General features: G+C 34.1%; 1 protein-coding gene across 1 annotated transcript in view; it reads right to left on the bottom strand.

Annotated features, from left to right (window-relative positions):
- LOC114342329 (cadherin-related tumor suppressor) overlaps positions 1-19,883 on the bottom strand; it is a 509,267-nt gene that overhangs the window by 215,092 nt on the left and 274,292 nt on the right. The window contains exon 4 of the mRNA XM_050647448.1: positions 2,692-3,000. Within this exon, the coding sequence (XP_050503405.1) occupies positions 2,692-3,000 (309 nt within the window). The remainder of the gene's footprint in view (positions 1-2,691; positions 3,001-19,883) is intronic.

The raw sequence follows: 19,883 nt of genomic DNA, 5'->3' as shown, positions 1-19,883 counted from the left end.
TGTAATATGTTCTGATTAATATAATGTTCCGATCAATAGTTGATAGTACTTCTTCCTGTTCCTCATCGTGAAGTATAGCAGTGCGTTCATAACGGAGACCATCGCATCGTATCCTAGCCTACAGCATAATATCGTACTCTTCATTTTCGTGAACGCTCGCATTTAAAATAATGCATTTATTTTACCATATGGGACACAAAGTGTCTAAGTCGGCACCATATGGGAAACTGTTTTATTTTTAGTGTTATGAAAAGAGCTATTGGTTATAAAAAGTTTTGCATACTCTAAAACCTAAACCTAAAACCACCAGATATTAAATTTTTTCAGCCAAATACGCCGTTTGTTAAAAAATATGAATTTTATATAACTGGCAAGTTTATTGACACTTGTTATAAGGAAAATGTCAGGCATTTTATTTAAAAACATGATAACCTTTCGGTTCATTAGTATGTTCTGTAACGAATTTTTATTGCATTTGGATAATTATAATTAATGCATTTAAATCATAATAATTTATTGTGCACATTAATCAGACGATAACAAGTTAATTTCTAAGATTAATAAATAATATTCTTAACAGTATTGGATACAAAATCATTATTATTTTTCTTCAATTTACTAGAGCCCTCACACAACCCCCATCTCTTTACATGGATTTGATGGCCCGTTTATTAAATTCTAGTAATACACTCTTTATCATATTGGAAGCGATTTCCTTTCCTAGCATGCGTCAGAGGTTATTGTCTCCAAATGATCAATATGTTCACACGGGCATTGCAGGTAAACTCTTTGTTTTGCGTAATCCCATAAGAAGTAATCCAGAGGGTTTAAGTCTGGAGATATTGCCGGCCAAAAAATATCCTAATCATAGTAAATTACCCTGAACACCTGCACATAAACAACATGCTGAGTCGACAAATCACCAGATCAATAATTCACTGAGATTTCTTCGGTTAGAGACTGTCGAATCCCTGGACTGACAAACATCTAGTTGACAAGCATGGACCCTTCTCCTCATACTTGGAAGAAACAATAAACCTGGATGTCAAAAGACAATTATCACATCAAACTTAGTGTCGCCACACATTGCCTTTAGTCTAGACAACAAAAAGACTGCGCATACACAACCAAGGACAAAAAAGAAATGTGTTTTAAAGCATCTCACTTCTTTTTCTTCAGATGCGAACCCACTAATGGATTTTAGCGATTACATTTTCTATTAACTCTCTATTTTTTGCAATGTATATCAGATATTGTATGTTGTTAATCCCTGTCCATTGCTTTATGTTTCGGAGCCAGGGCATTTTCTTGCATCCTATTATTATCCTCTCTTTCCTTCAATTTTACCCTCGATTGGAATTACATTGTCAAGTTACGGAGAAATGGACAAAGAAGTGAGAAATCAAGTACAAAGACCAAATAGACTGGCAGGATGCCTTAATAGCACTATATGGCGAAACCGACATATTAACACTGAGATGAAGTCAAGAATTTACAAAGCCAGTATAAGACCAGTAATGACATATGCATCAGAAACAAGACCCGATACAGCCACAACACAAAGACTACTGGAAACGGCAGAGATGAGAGTACTGAGAAGAATTACAGGAAATACACTGCGAGATCGAAAGAGGATTGAAGATATCAGATGACACTGTAACGTACAGTGTCCACAATGGAACAACCATATAACCAGAATGGGGGATACACGTGTGGTCAAAATAGCAAGAGATAGATAAATCACCAATAGGTAGAAGAAGTATCGGCCGACCGCGCAAAAGATGGAGTGACAACCTTCCATAGAGGTATCAATCCGTTAATGAACAAGCAGAATTGCTTATAAAGAGGAAGAAGAAGAAGAAGAAGATTATAAGTTGAAGGAACTTATATTTTTCGTTTCGCATGATGTGACCGCCGTTTTCCTTTTCTTGATGGTTTCGAAAAGTTGGCGTTCTTGGTTGATTCTTTTAAGGACATCTACATTTGTGACTTTCGCCGTCCATGGCATTTTTAGTATAAGGCGATAAAACCACATTTCGAAGGCTTCTAATCTGTTTGTATCCCTCGTTTGAAGTGTCCAACCCTCTACGCCATATAGCAGAGCCGCACATATGTACCACTTAGTAAACCTTGTTCTCAGTTGAAGATCGAACTATGAACAGGTCAGTACCTTCCTGAATATTACGAAAGCTTGTTGAGCTTGCTGCTCAATGCGACATTTTACTTCCCTGCCTGATGCTCAGTGTTCAAAAAGCCACGTTCTCAGGTGGAGTTTTCAAGTTCATCCAAGTTTCTGGAGATGATCATGAATTTGGTCTTTTTGGTATTAATCTCTAATCCCATTCGCTTACTGTATTCTCCGATTATAGTGACAAATTGTTGAAGATCGACTATGCTGTCTCAAATTAAGACACCATCATCAGCATATCGTATGTTGTTGATCAATACTCTATTCACTTTGATTCCCATCTCTGCATCTTCCAAAGACTCTTGAAATATGACTTCCGAATAAATGTTAAATAAAAGGGGAAAACCACGCATCCCTGTCGAATACCTCGAAAGCATCTCACAAGTTGAAAAAATATATAAAAATATTTTAAGTTAGTTTTCTAATATTGCAAAATAGTTAATAATTATGCAGTATCAGATGAAGAAATATACTATATACGTGATAATAAGATACACACTTACCTCAATAGAAACAACAGTATCTGTAAACTGATTTCCATCACTGCATCTCACCAACAACTTGTAGACGTCTTTAGTTTCCCTGTCCAGAGAATCTATCAAGCGCAATACTCCAGTGGTTTTGTCCAAAGAAAATTTTCCATCGTCGCCTTTAAGGAGACTGTAATCCAGAGATCCAATCGTATCTGGATCTTCGGCTTTGATCGTCGCGATAGACTGGCCAGGACCAAGATCTTCCGAAACGGAAAAGTGCAAGGGAGCGTCTTTGAAGGACGGTGGACTGTCATTTTTATCCAAGACCGTTATTTGGACCTAAAACAATAAATTATATTAGGTATTGTTATTTTATAATTCATTATACATTCATACAAACAATACAATTTCTATGATCATTCTATTGCTATAGGACTTTTCAACGCTTCGACCCTCTGTCATATGTCGTATAATAAGTGAATAATATTAATATACGACATAAATGAGAGACGCTCGAAACAAATGAAAAGTCCTATTGGTGAGTACAATAAATATAACCTAAGTTTCCCATAAAATATAAATGAAAACCATGGATTTTCCACTGGTATCTGGTATATTATTTTCCAGAGATTCAAACCCAACAAACAAGAGACCTATAGGAAGGCCCTTTAACCTTCCGCAACTAGCATAGGTTTTCTGAACATTAAAGCTAACATCCCGGTCTCAGAGACCGACATAAAAAATGTTTCCATTGACACACTTTCAAGCGTAGGATTGTGTTTACTCCCTGAAGGAGTAAAATTAAACATAAATGATACCTATTTTTAAATTATTAAACCTCTTTAACATTAGCAAAGTGCCAAAGAAAATAAAACAATCACATAACATCTGATTTGTCAAAAACAGCCTCAATATTTCCATTGCTGTTTTCTTGTACCTAGGTTCACTTTCTACTCCTGGCATTTGGGTTACTAAATTATCAGCACTTGTTTGAACGGTCTTTCGTTAATCTAAATATTTTTTTCATCGAGTAGATCATGGGTCTAACATGGGTCTATGAGAGAATATTTGCCGATAATTGCATAATTAGTTGAAACTGAAGTCTCAAACTTCAACACTAAAAACAGGCATCTAAATCAGGCAGCTACTGATGACGGCGAAGATTAATAACTAACTATTTGGATATAATCATAAAAACTCTAAGTGGTCGGTCTCACAGACCCAATGTTAGTCACGTAAGGTTAAAAGGTGGCGAGATAGCTGGCAGTCAACATCACAGCTATGCTTACAAGCTCAAAATCGGTTAAGAGCAGGTCAAGCGGCCTAATACAAGAAGAAGAAGAAGATATTATTTTCTAGTAAATATACGCTGTATAAGTACATATTCATATTCAGTGCGTATGCCTTTATTCAATCAGTTTACTTAAGACATTTGACGTTTGTTTAAGGGATGGGGGTATAGTTTGAAGATTTTGAAATTTTCGATTTTTTTTTATGATTTTATATGGAGACACTTAACTTCAAGAGTATTCTTCGAAAATTTCAGATTGATCCGAGCAAAATTACCGAAAATACAGCATGTTGAATATCCCTACCTTCGACTCGCTTTCAGCAGTTTCGCGCGAGCGCGCATGTGCGTAGTGAGAAACGTTCAACAACTGTTCCCTTCTCTTTTGTAAATTACTCCGCGATTCAAAAACATATTCCGGTATGCATCACTTTACGATTCAACAGACAAAAAAGAAATAGAAAATAAAAGTTGTCAAAACTTTAACGTTTTTCTCAAAACTGCTTTTTTCAAAGGCGGCGGACATTGTAACTCAAAAATTACTTGACTGATCCACCTGAATGCATAAATTTTCTTTACACAAATGCGCAAATTTATGCATACATTTTCTTTGGACATTTCGTGAGGTAACGCTGTCGAGATAGTTTTTGTTTTTTGTTTAACAATAATAAATATGATTATTTTCATCCTTTTTACAAAAAATTTCGGTATTTTGACTTCTGAGTGATACCAAAAGCTCAAAAATAAGTAAAACTAAAAAAAAATCGACAGCGTTACCTCAAGAAATTCATAAGCTAATAAAATATTTTTGAGCTTTTCGTTTCACATGATCCAATGACAAGTTCTGATGTCCACCGCAAAATCCATTTTTTTAGGTGTCTGTAAAAATTTGCCATCATTGGCTTATTTTTCAATATGTTGCCTTGAAATTTAGTTTCAATATTTTTGTACTGAACACCTATGCTTATTTAATTTAAAAATAAAATAATTCTACCATAGTTTAAAAAAAAAGACAAAAATGTGCTTGAAATGTTGATTTCAAACCATACTCCCCATAAGACACACAAAACGCTAGTTTCCGGTATTTTCATTTAATTTTTTTTGGATCCCTTTGATGGCCAAACTAGGACGCCTATAAAACATATGCAGACGAAATAAAAAGACACAAAAATTATGCATATTATTATTCTCGACAACAGATACCGCTGGTATGTTAGTTGACAGCATAAATCATTTTATATTTCGACCGTCTTCAATTTTGCGGTTAAAACTGGCAAAAACTGTCAAGTAGTAATTTTGAAATATGGTTGGAGTAACCGCCGTTTTCTATAACCATTAAAACGATACATTCATTCACAAAGACTAAATTGCTTTTTGGTGTAAATAGGAATAGCGGAAAAAGCGTTATTAAACAAATGCTATATGAAAAAGAACAAATAAGATGTAAATATTGAAAACGACACAGTGGAAAATTTTTATGTATTTATATTTAGTTTATTTGTAATTTCTAGTCATTTTGGATTTTTTCTGGTTTACCCAAAAAATTAAAAATGCCAAGAGTTCGCGGTCATCCGCAATTTCGTCATTCAATCGACTTCCGAAAAAGAACGCATTGTAGACATGAAATAGGCCGGTCTTGGTTTACGGGAAATTTCACTAAAGGTCGCGTCATATTATAATGCACGTCGCGTTTTCGGCACGTAGCGTTTGCAGACCGTCAATCGGACTGCCCATTCACATTATCATACATAGAACGTTTACGTTGGTTTCAGTTTGGTGTGGTGCAGATGTGTTTATTGTCACAACACATGTTTACATGACAAATTGCCTCGAAAACTACTTTTTAAATTAGACCGGGCAGTATCGTCGCCCCGGCTAGCGAAATTATTCCGATTCGATATTTTTAAACAAACTTACTCAAAAAGAAGTCCTTATAGCATATCCACAGGGTGCCGGGCGGTACCGTGGTCGAAAAATTGTTTAAACATTTTTTTTAAACAAAATCACAAAAATATTTTTTTCATTTCGAGCAATATTTTTTTAGATAAACTGGGTCATTCTGGGCAAAAAAGGTCTCTTGTCATTTTTCTCTAAAATTGATTGTTGTCGAGTTACATGCGATTAAAAATTTGAAAAATGCGAAAAGGCCATTTTCAAGGCTTAATAACTCGATTAAAAGTATTATTATGAATTTCAATAAGTGACCAAATCAAGTTTCAAACCCCTTCTTCAAGGTCCCAAAGATATTTTTGTCATTATTTTACTACAAAGCTGTTATTTTTAGTTATTAACAATTAGCGCTATAGTCCAACTGTATCGTCGCCCCCGTTAGCGAAACTATTTCGATTAGATGTTTTTGCACAAACTTACTCAAAAAGAGTCCTTATAACAAACACATCCACAGGGTGCCGGGCGGTGCCGTTGTCAAAAAATTGTTTTAACAATTCTTATTAAACAAATTCACAAAAATAATTTTTTCATTACGAACGATTTTTTTTTAGATAATTTGGGTTATTCTTAGCAAAAAACATATCTTGCAAAAATGCGGAAATGGCCATATAACTCGACAACAATCAATTTTAGAGAAAAATCACAAGAGACCTTTTTTGCCCAGAATAACTCAAATTATTATTAATTTGGGTTTAATTAAATTATTAATAAAAAATTATTTTTGTGAATTTGTTTAACAAAAATTGTTTAAACAATTTTTAGACCACGGCACCGCCCGGAACCCTGTTGATGTGTTATAAGGACCTCTTTTTGAGTAAGTTTGTGCAAAAAAATCTAATTTCGCTAACGGGGGCGACGATACAGTTGGACTATAGCGGTAATTGTTAATAGTTAAAAATAACAGCTTTGTAATAAAATAATGACAAAAATCTCTTCAGGACCTTGAAGAAGTTGTTTGAAACTTGATTTGGTCACTTATTGAAATTCATAATAATTTTTAATCGAGTTATTAAGCCTTGATTTTTCGCAATTTTAGAGAAAAATGACAAGAAACCTTTTCTGCTCAGAATTACCCAAATTATCTAAAAAAAGTATTGCTCGAATGAAAAAATATTTTTGTGAGTTTGTTTAAAACAGATTGTTTAAACAATTTTTCGACCACGGCACCGCCTGGCACCCTGTGGATATGTTATAAGAACCTCTCTTTGAGTAAATTTGTGCAAAAAATCGAATCGGAATAATTTCGCTAGCGAGGGCGACGATACTGACCGGTCTAAATACTCGGTATCAAATTCAAAGAAATACCTACATAAATAACAAGGGGAAAACGACCCGTATCTGTCAACATCCGAAAAATATTGTTTTCGAATGAACCGAACGCAGATGTAACGTGTCTTATACGCTACGTTACGTGTCGTATACGCACAATATGAATGGTTCAATTTAAAAACCATTAAATTATATTTTTCGCAAACGAAACGCTACGTGACGAAAACGCGACGTGCATTATAATATGAGGCGACCTTAAGGGTTGAAGCGAATGCATCAACGGTGTTAAGAGTTTCGAGGAGGTGGTCCAATGATGAGACTTAACGGCGTCGTCGTGGAGTATCTCGAAGTCCTAGAATATTGCAAGGCTGTAATTTGCTCTCAGATATAGACGGGATAGTGCACATCAAGTAAGAGATGGTTTAGTTGCAGCTACAGGAAAGCTAGTCTCAAGAAGAACAGGTAATCAAAGATAACTTGGAATGGGACTGTTAGCTTACCGTCCGCTTTTGGTGTTATCCTTGACACCACCAAATGAGGCTCAACGCTTAGAATGGTGCAGAAATCTGCAAAACTGGAATCGCCAATCAAATTTTGTCTGCTTCAGTGATGAATCTAGGTTTTGTTTGGGTGGCCCTGATGGGCGCATAAGGGTAAAACGTTTTCGATGTGAGGGATGTATCTATTATAGATTTGGCTGTTAAATGTCATACATCAAGACAACCAAGCATTATGGTATGAGGTGATATATGCTTGAGAAGCAGATCACCTCTAGTTATTATTAACGACACTCTGACAGCTCGACGATATATTGGTGAAGTACTGCAACTTCTTTTAAATCCCTACCTACAAACCATTCCAAATGCGATTTTTTAACAGGATAACGCAAGATCTCATATTGTCCGTGAAATCATGGAGTTCATATAATAATATGGTATAGAGACTTTGCAGTAGCCCTCAAGATGGCCTGATTTGTCACCTATCGAACATGTCTGAGATTTGGTAGGTCGAAACCTAAATAAATATTAAAAAAAATATTTGTCCTTCTAGGTGTTGCATTTTTTTCGGCCATTAGTTAGCCACTTAACCAACTCTCATTGATATGAGTTTCTTTTGTTCAAATATAAAAGATAGTAACTTCTAGCCAAGTTAGAGAAAAAACTTAGGCAATTAGTGAAAGATGAAAGTCAAATAGTGAAAAAATGAAAGTCAAATCAGTGATGGCAGCGTAATTAATGAAAAAATCAAGATTATTTCATTTTACCTATCAACCACGCATCCTGTAGCATACTTTTTATTTTGCTAATTTAGTATTCCTGGTATACCTATATCCAATATTTTGCATAATTTGTAATTTAGTGACCGAACAAATAGTTCAATAAAAAGCCAAGGTCACTATATGTTTATAATCCTTTCTGCTTTTGTAAATTGAGTAAAAGACGAGACAGTTTTATGGGCGCTGCATTGATAGAACTTTACATTATAATAGATTTTATAGGTTTTTAAAAGGATTGCATCATTAATTTCTTAACGCTGTCGAGAAAATCAAATTATTCATAAATTAACATATAGATCACTGTTAATTTTTAAGACGATGAAATATCCGGTTATTCAACTTCTTGGTAGAGTTTCAATACCTGCCAGATTTTTAATTTTCACAAACGCCCATTAGATGGCAGTAATGTTCAGTTTGTAAAAACTGAGCTGTTTAGAAATTCTCTGTTGAAGTTGATAGTTTTTTGGAATATCAAGACTGTCCTGTAAACTGACTTTAAAAAAGGATGGCGATATAGCATGAGCATGCTCCATGCTCCCTACCAAGACCACGTGATTATGCATGTTGCTGCAGAATGCGTGTTGCTGCAGAAAATTATTTAACATATTCCTTGGTTTTCTTCTCTCCACTCTAATGCTGGTCTTCCTATCCTTTTTCTATTTCTTGGAACATAGTTGGCCTGTTTTGGCCATTTTTTGTCTTTCATTTGTACTATATGCCCGGTCCATAAAAGTTGTTTGGATCCTATCGTTTCTACGTTATTGTAAATCCTTCCTGGTTTTACCTCTAACGGAAATTTAAATATGATTTAAATCAGATCCCGTAAATCAGTACAATTAGTCACCTTTAGTCAGTCAATGCGAATGTTTAGTTATTTAAAAGTACTTTTGTTTGTGAATAGTGCAATATGCCGAAAGATTCTAGCCTGGTTTATTCCCAGATCAGAATCTATCCCCAGCTTCTGTAGACCAATGGAAATTATTCTTCAAAGCATGTAATAGAATGGCGAGTTTAAGATTGCTTACTTCCTCTTTTTTCTTTAATAAATAATATTTGGCTGATACCTCAACATTTTAAGTAACAGTTTGAAAAAGTATGTGTTATTGCCGTAGAGACCACCTTAGCGAAAATTTTCGGTTACACAACACGTCGGGACAGAACTACATAAGTCAAAATGCAAGAAGATGAGCAAATCGAAAGTAGTTTTGATCAGTTACCCATTGACAGTAGACAATCGTTGATGACTTCATCCAATGATCAATATAAATTTAAGTCGGATTTAAAAAAACTGCAAAATCCTATGGTTAAAAGTTTTTTGGAAATATATTGCAAGAAAAGGGGGGGGGGCGATGAAAGTTCATTGAAAAAAATTACGTACCAGAAATTTACAACGATACCATAAAAAAATCAAGAAGATAGTGGAAAATCGATACATTCATTTTATTTATTGTAGATACATATTTGGTTTCTCAAAATGCGCATTTTTTTTAATTTTTGTGCATGTGTTGCGCATATTTCGTAAGTTTTTACTGAATACATATATGTATGCGCATATTTCATCAAAATTGCTCGCATATAAATCCGCTCCCTAGTAATGAGTTTAGTATTTATACCATATTTAGGCCCTGTGGTATTTTTTGTTGGATATCCGTTTTCGATGTTCCTTCCTTCGTTATCACTGTCCCAAGTTATTTAAATTCTTAGCATGTTTTCATCCAGATTCTATTTGACCGTGGATGATGTCCTTTGAGAAGGATGAGAAGCGAGATGGATGAAAGACGAGATACTCAATTTTTTATGGCAAGGCTGCATCACACAAGCAGGACATTTTTAGTGGCCATAAGAGGCAACATGAACGCCGTGCGTTACATACAGGAGGTGATGGATCCACAAATGTTCGCCTTAAATACGGTTTCTCCTCAACCCCCTTTTCCAACAAGATAATTTACGACCGCATACAGCTGCAATTAGGCTTGCCCATTTTTCGATTTTTTGCCTTGGCTCCCTAAATATCCCGATCTTATACACATTATAACATATACAAGTTTGGCACCGAGGAAAAGATGATCAGACAACGTCAATTGAGCTAAAAACCGAAGTAAAACAGGCATAAGCCTATTTATAAAGTTGTAACATTACAAACGTCACAGATTTAATATTTTATTTTTAAATAATTATTTTACTTTATTTTCTTTAATATTTCATTAGTAATTATGTTCTTCTATTTGTTTTACCAGTTTTCTTCGCTAAAAACTCGTTGGCCCCCTCTTTTATTATCTTCTATTTACTATATCTCTTTATATTTAAATCATCAACTGAACATACTGAACGTACCCCGTATATCCTTACTCTGTAGATATCTGTCTTTTAATACGGAACATGCCTGCCACCTCCTACGTCCCACTGTCATGGCAGTGACACTTCGTCTCTCAATTCTCAGTATGGTGGTGGAAAATAAATTTCGGTATAAAAGCCGAAGAAGCTTCAAAATTAAAACATTTTCCATCAGCACTTAATATTCTTTGGGGTGAGATTTTCATACAGCTTTTTATAATAATTTCTTATAGTCATTTTTTCCTATACCTAACCTTCCATGTCTACGACCACGTCGTCAGTTTTAAATACATATTTCTTTCTAACTTACATATATGCATGGTTAATCAAATTATTTGACTAGTCCCGTCAGTATTAATTTTATTTTATTCCTTTTCCAATTACTACTTTTTACGATTATTTAACAAAGGCTCTTTCTTGGTTTTACTTCTTGATATTTGACTTATACACGTTTTATCTTATAGTATAGTTTTTGCGAATAAAACCACTTTTCTCCCTCCGGGAGTTTCAAGCATCCTCAAATCGACGGCGATACAACAACGAGGACCATATCATCTGGACTGCAACGACCAACCTGGGCCTGGTGGAATACAGCATTCAGAAACACAGCGCCAGTTGCAGAAACAGCAGTACCATTCAACATAAAGAAGTTAACATCGAACCAATACCAAACGCCATAAGTATAATCTACAAATTGTTAGTTTTTGGCAAAGAATTTGAATATATTTGTTAATGCATTTGAAAGTCATATTTTTATTATATCTTTATTGAACAATAAACATGATTAGTTAAAAATACTGTTTTGTTTGCTTCAATTCTAAATTTTCAGAGTTCATATTCTAAGATTAGGATAAGACGAACACACCCTGAGAGACTGAACTAGGCTGGGGTGAACGATAGCTATCTCAGTTGGTTGAAGTATTATTTTCGGATGGTATTTTCAATTAGCTGGGGTAGTCTATCGCCTTTTTGTTTTGTCGTTTTCGTTTCAAAGTAGGAAAAAGAAGAAAGAAGAGGTCTGGAACATTATGGAAAAATATTACTTTGTTTACTTCATCCTACATCGACTCTAGCACCATTTTGGCACGAGTTGCAAGTAACCTGAGCTAAGATACCCCTCTAGAAGAAAGCAATCATCTCATTAGGAGTATACGGAGACCAGACGTATTTTTGAGTGCAGAAGACATCGTGGGAGTCCAGTATATTACGAATTTTTTACATTTCTTCTAATGGTTGGATTTTTCTGAAATTTGGGTACAAAACACGTAGATATGTAACACTGATGTTCTTTTTTAACCCAGATGTGCCTGACGTACAATAAATTGTACACCATAAACATGTTTTGACCTGTACATAATATATGCACATTCTTTGTCTTAAATACTTTCAAGTAAGTCTTACCCAACAATAAGGTGTAGTTGTGAATTGCTCACTGTGTGATATCTGACGATAATGTTGTGATAGAGATTATAAGTCTTATAATACGGCTGAATTTGGAAAACGATTTGCTAAATAATTAAATATTTGTTATACAGGGTGAGTCATAAGGAACTGTACATACTTCTACCTCGTATAGAGGCTCCTATGGGGAATAACAAATGACCATTAAAAAGTGTCTGCTCCCATTGTTTAATAATATACAGGGCGAGTTTCGCATTTTGACAGAAATTTGTATTCGTCATAATTTTTGAACGGTCAGATCGATGTGTCTCTTATTTTGGTCAATCGTTACACTATTACCACCTAATCAACTGATTTATTCAAACTAGCAAAAAATCAGGTCCGGCTTCAAAAAAATTAGTTCGTTTGGGTCTTAGAAAAAATTTCACCCTGTATACGCTTTTTGAAAACTATAATATGAATTTTACAAATTAGACAAATAAGCAATTAAAATGACATATTTATTTTTTTCCCCACACGATTACTTAATTTTTTATAAAAAAATCAAATTTGACTATGAATTAAAAGTTTGGTAAAGTGAACCATAGATTTAAAAAAAATAACTTTTATTACAAAAATTAATTTTTTTTGAACAAATATTTAATTTATGTTACACCCAATCAACTGATTTATTCAAACTAGAAAAAAATCAGGCCCGGATTTAAAAAATTAGTTCGTTTTGGTATTAGAAAAAAATTCACGCTGTATACGCTTTCTGAAATGTCTAATATGAATTTTAGAAATTAGACAAATAGACAATTAAAATGGCATATTTATTTTTCCCCACACGATTACTTAATTTTTTATTACACGATTACTTAATTTTAACCTAAAAATGAAAAAAAAATGAAATCACGGTTTAACTCGCTACAACTCTGTTCCAGTTTAATATTTTTTTTTCTGAAATTTTTACAGCACATATCTCTTACCATTGTGAAGACTATGAAAATTGTTGTAGGCTTTCAGTCTTCTTCTCATAAAAGTTATAAATTTTTAAAAATGAAAGGTGCAGATTCGTTAATTGCAAAGTTAAATCGCAAAAATTAAGTGAAAAAATGTAAAATTGATCTATTTGATCACGTCTATGTTAAACTATAGAGTCCAAAGAGAAGTGTTATGGGTTTTAGATCTAGACATGGTATAGAAAAAAAAATGGTGAAGCTTTTAATTTTAAGAAAAACGTTGTTTGTTTTTTTTATTTTTATGGTAAAATTCCGATTTTGACAAATTTGATTTTTTAATAAAAAAATAAGTAAGTAATCGTGTGGGGAAAAAAATAAATACGCCATTTTAATTGCCTATTTGTCTAATTTGTAAAAGTTATACTAGAGTTTTCAAAAAGCGGATACAGGGTGAAATTTTTTCTAAGACCAAAACGAACTAATTCTTTAAATCCGGGCCGGATTTTTTTCTAGTTTGAATAAATCAGTTGATTGGGTGGTAACATAAATTAAATATTTGTTAAAAAAAATAATTTTTGTAATAAAAGTTATTTTTTTTAAATCTGGTTTCTAGTAAATATGGTTCACTTTACCAAACTTTTAATTATTCATAGTCAAATTTGATTTTTTTATAAAAAATTAAGTAATCGTGTGGGGAAAAAATAGATATGCCATTTTAATTACCTATTTGTCTAATTTGTAAAATTCATATTAGAGTTTTCAAAAAGCGTATACAGGGTGAAATTTTTTCTAAGACTAAAATAAACTAATTTTTTAAATCCGGGCCTGATTTTTTTCTAGTTTGTATAAATCTGTTGATTGGGTGGTAAGATAAATTAAATATTTGTTAAAAAAATTAATTTTTGTAATAAAAGTTATTTTTTTTTAAATCTGTGGTTCACTTTACCAAACTTTTAATTCATAGTCAAATTTGATTTTTTTATAAAAAATTAAGTAATCGTGTGGGGAAAAAAATAAAATGTCATTTTAATTGCTTATTTGTCTAATTTATAAAATTCATATTATAGTTTTCAAAAAGCGTATACAGGGTGAACTTTTTTCTAAGACCCAAACGAACTAATTTTTTTGAAGCCAGACCTGATTTTTTTCTAGTTTGAATAAATCAGTTGATTGGGTGGTAATAGTGTAACGATTGACCAAAATAAGAGACACATCGATCTGACCGTTCAAAAATTATGGCGAATACAAATTTCTGTCAAAATGCGAAACTCGCCCTGTATATTATTAAACAATGGAAGCAGACACTTTCTAATGGTCATTTGTTATTCCCCATAGGAGCCTCTATACGAGGTAGGAGTATGTACAGTTCCTCATGACTCACCCTGTATTTATGCAGAAAAAATATATATTTTTGTACATATCGGTAGAGAACACGTATATATTTCTATTTAGATTTAGAAATTGATTAAATTTTTATTCTACAATATGCGTTGGGCTATTTCATTTTAGTGTACACAATATTGTACGCCAGGAAAATATACTATTTATTATTAGGCGCTTAACTGGAGGATGCGCTTGGTATGTTGGAAAATCATGAAAATTTAGTAGAAATTGTAGACAGTATTGCTTTGGAGTCTCCAGTAAATGCATGTGATGTCCTAAGAGACGAAGACTGATAGAGATATAAATAAGGCAATGGATAATTTACCTAGCTCGCAATTATAACCTCGTTCTCAAATATATGTGCAAAATAATGACGAAGGCATATTGTTACCCAATTCTCAGTAAAACATTCCATTCACAGAGCTGAGAGATAAATGGACAGGTAAAGGATCAAAGAAAAATTACATATCACTAGGTAAAAGAAAACATGCAAGTCAATGTATTGGTGAAAAAGGAACTTCCAAAATATGATTCTAAGCGTTCCGCTGAATGGTTTTCACTTTTCGTTGATAAGTAACTTTTACTAAAGCTTATACCGTCATCAACTAATCGATATGCTTCACAGAAGGATCGCCAAGAAGAAGTTTGGGAGTATGAGGTCAAAGCTTTTCTGGGTATATTTGGGTTAAAGAAGATAAAAACATAAGAAGGTAAAAATATTTTAAAATTTATTCATAATATTGCACTTTTGCGTTAAATTATAAGATTAGTAAACTGCAAAATCCACCAAAACTTATACACCAGTCAACAAAGTAACAAACTCCTCTTATAAAATAACAAAGTATATCTGCAAGATATAGTAGACGAAGCCCATAAACTTTTTTCCATACCTTTATCTCCTTAATCTACGTTTAAGCCTTATATTGAATATATAAGATATAATACTGTAAAAATACTTTTTTTCAATAATATCAGAAAAAGTACATTAAGATGTCCGGACCTGGTCCTTAAGGCATTCCCCTTTGGATGTTTATGAGTCTCCTTCGTTCCGGCGAGCACTTTTTCCGACGATTTTGAAATATTTGCAGTGACCGGTGACGTCGTTTAGCGGCAGAAATGAGTCCGGCGGCCGGAATGCATTTCAACCAACAGACGAATGTCCTATCTTCTTCCTTTTCGATAAAAACACAGCCGTCCCAAGTCGATGGCCGACAGGTACGATATTTATAAATATTTTTACAAAGTTACGTTCAGTTGTGTCATAGAAGAAAGCGAAGGTACAGAAGAAGATATTTGTATGAGAATACGAAAAGCTCAACAAGCATTCAGCATCCTCAATCCTGTTTGGAGGTCTGGCCAGTATAATTCAAAGACAAAGATCCACAAAGATTCGAATATTCCAGTTAAATGTCATGTCTATTCTACTCTACGCATGTGAAACCTGAAAAGTGACAAAAACTCACAGACAAACTGCAAGTCTTTGCTAACAAATGACAATAAAGAATTTTCTGTTCTAACATCATCAGAAACGAAGATATGCTACACCTGTCCGAACAAAGTGCAGAAACTGGGGTTGGATCGGTCATCATAATCATTCTCTTTGCCTTATCCCTATGCGGGGTCGGCTTCCCTAATTGCATTTCTCCACACAATTCTATCTTGGGTCATATCCATGTTAATCCCATTTACCAATATGTCCTGCCTTATCGTCTCCCCCCAGGTCTTCTTTGGTCTTCCTCTCCTACTCCTTCCAGGAATCTGCACTTCAGCTATTCTTCGTATTGGGTGATCAACGTCTCGACGTTGAACGTGACCAAACCATCTTAACCCATGCTCTCTCATTTTGACATCAATTGGTGCCACACCTAGACTTCCCCTAATATACTCATTTCTAATTTTATCCTTCTTTGTCACTCCACTCATCCATCTAAGCATTATCATTTCCGCCACATGCATTCGTTGTTTCTCTTTCTTTTTCACTGTCCAACATTCAGTTCCGTACATCATAGCCGGTCTTATGGCTGTTTTATAGACTTTTCCCTTCAGCTTCATTGGAATTTTTCTGTCACACAACACACCACTCGCTTCTTTCCACTTCATCCACCCAGCCCTAATTCTACTGCATGCATCTCCATCTATTTCTCCATGACTCTGTAATACCGATCCTAGATACTTAAAACTATTGCTTTTCACAATCATTTCACCACCCAAAGATACCATTTTATTTGTAGTAACTCCATCTTTAAATGAACATTCCAAATACTCTGTTTTTGTCCTACTAAGTTTTAAACCTTTTTCCTCCAGAGCTTGTCTCCACTGTTCCAGTTTTGTTCTTAGTCTCTTTCACTATTTCCTATTAACACTGAACATCATCAGCATACATTAGGCACCATGGAATGCTACCCTGTAGTTTCGCTGTTATCTGGTCCAAAACTAATGAGAATAAATAAAGACTAAGCACCGAGCCTTGGTGTAATCCTATTTTCACCTGAAATTTATCAGTCTCTTCCACACCTGCCCTAACACTAGTCGCTACTCCCTCATACATATCTCTCACAATCTTTACATATTTGTCAGGGACTCCATTCTTATTGAGTGCCCAACACAGAATCTCTTGAGGAACTCTATAATATGCTTTCTCAAGATTAATGAATACAATATCAGCGTTGGTCTCTTCATTCCTGTATTTTTCCATCAGTTGCCTTACAATGAAAATTGCATCTGTTGTTGATCTGCCCTGCATAAAGCCAAATTGATTATTGGAGATTTCGGTTTCTGCACGTATCCGTCTATCAAATACTCTCTCCCATATTTTCATGGTGTGGCTAAGTAGTTTTATAGCCCTGTAGTTTGTACATTGTTATATGTCTTCCTTGTTTTTGTAGACAGGTACTAATATACTGCTTCTCCATTCGTCTGGTATTTGTCCAACTTCCGTAATTCTATTAAATAGACCTGCTAGCCAACTTATTCCTGTCTCTCCCAATGCTCTCCATACTTTCCCAGGAATATCATCTGGTCCTACTGCGTTTCCTTTCTTTATTTTTTGAAGCGCTTGAGTCACTTCCTCGTTTGTTATTCTGGTAACCATTGCTGTTACTGTCTTCGTTAACTCCACAGACTGTCTGTCATAATCCAACAGGCTGGGGTTGGATCGGTCATATACTCCGAAAAAAAAAATAGGTTCAGTATTGCAAAGACTGCCCTAGACTGGAACCACCAAGGAAAAAGAAAAGTGATAGTCCACAAACCTGGAGAAGATCCATCATGGACGAGATAAGAGGTCAAGGAAAGTCTTGGAATGAGGTGAAGGCCTTAGCCCAAAATAGAACTGATATTTTGATGCCATACCTCTGGAGCTGCCAGTTTCCTTAACTTACTACCCCTCATCTAGAGATTCAATTTAGAATAACATTTTTTCTTGAGCCAAACCAAACCTTTCAACTTGATTGATTTTGTTGGGTCCACTTTTAATTAATAACTTCTATCAAAAATATTTTAATTAATAACTTACAGTCGGTACCTATAATAATTAATATCATCGAACCATACAAGTACATACACTTTTAAAGTTTTTCCAGTCCTAGATGTTAAACATACATGAACTTATTATTTTTTAGGTTTAATAATTCAATATTAATACTATGAATATTCGCTCCGTACGTTACGATGGTGGGGATACACGAAACTATGCCAACGTCCGTAGCGGCGAAATATGACAATTTTTCTAATGCCAGTGTCATTGTTTGTATAACAAATTTTATCAAAAATGGTAAATAAATATTAAATATTAACGTCAAATATGTCATATGTCATATGTCATGCGTCAAATATGTAATTATGCTTAACGTCAAATTGTGGTCGTCAAAAATGTCAGGCGACTACGCTAGGTGTCGCGTCAGTTATGCACGGAGCGAATACAGTGATGAGCACGCTAATAACCGGCAAAATAACGCAAAACTTGGAAAACACAATACATTGTGAAATAAAAAGAGATGTAACTACTAGAGGTAGATATTATCGATATAAACGTATAAATTAACATTACATTACATAGTTTCCCCCTTTAGACGTCTGTGACAGGAGCATTTTATAAAATTCTCCTGTCACAGTGAGAGTTGTCATACTCCTCCGATACGTCTAAAGGTGAGAAACTATGTAATGTAATGTTAATTTATGCGTTTATATCGATCATTTCCACCTCTACTAGTTCCATCTCATTTTACTTCAAAATGTATTATGTTTTCAATTTTTTGCGATATTTTGCCGGTTATTAGCGCGCTCATCACTGTATTACATTCTACCAGCAATAAGTATTGATGATTGCCTACCCACAACCTAAATATTAACTTAGTCCCACTTGATTTTTACAATCATTGGACATTTTCCATCTTTTATATTTAGGGAAGAGTATACTATAATTTTTTAATATCACTATAAATTAATTATTTGGCTAAAGTAACAATATATACATTTTTGCACGATTGATCATTTTTGACTGTTTACCGTGACAGATTTTACGTCAGTAGGTGACATTTACTAGCAACTCGACGGTAAGTAAACCAACTCGACGGTAAGTACTCCAACCCGACGGTAAGTAATTCACTTACCGTCGAGTTAAAAAATCTCTTAAATTTAAATTTATTTTTTGAAAGAATAAAGAAAACTAACGAATTATTTATTAATATTGAAACTTCTTAGGCCTATAGCCAACATTTTTCTCTTCAAATACGCGATCAAAGTTGAAAACTTGGAAATATCAATGCCATCATAAAGAAAAACGGTGGATTTAATCATTGAATATTCTGCCCAGAGGCTTCCAGGAGCTTTCAACTGCATATGTCTTTGAACGAAATATGCCAATAGAGTCTTTTCTTCGATTCTTAAATTCTTGCCTTCGCACCATTTTTTAAAACTTTGGTAGGTATTTTGATAACGGATTTTGGATTTTTCGGGAATAATTGCGTAACACCCTTCTTCCCAAGCCCGTTCAATTTCTTCAAATTCACTTTCGCTCATATTTTAATTTATAATAATCAAAATTGTACTTAAAATTATTGACAACTAAATAAAAACTCAATTCTCCATTGTTGTTATGCACCCTAGTTACTACCTAACAACCAAAGTATCTATCTTGATAAAATGAATGAAACTAGTAGTCCTGTCGCCAGGGGGGGTACAACGGCCTCCTTAATTCAGATGGACTTACCCTAGTTTTTTTTATATATTTTGACCCGTAGAATACGAATTTTTTGAGTAACAGTTGATCCGGATGTCGATAAGTTTGTTATAGACAAAGAACTTGAGGAATTACATAACAGCGATTTCTCGCAAAACAAAACATCTTTTTGTATTTTTTGGGTCATTTTAAGCAAAAAAT

The sequence above is a fragment of the Diabrotica virgifera genome, chromosome 3, assembly GCF_917563875.1.
Source record: "Diabrotica virgifera virgifera chromosome 3, PGI_DIABVI_V3a".
NCBI lineage: Eukaryota > Metazoa > Arthropoda > Insecta > Coleoptera > Chrysomelidae > Diabrotica > Diabrotica virgifera.
Note: the sequence above shows the minus strand (reverse complement) of the source record. Positions and strands in the feature narration are given on the sequence as shown.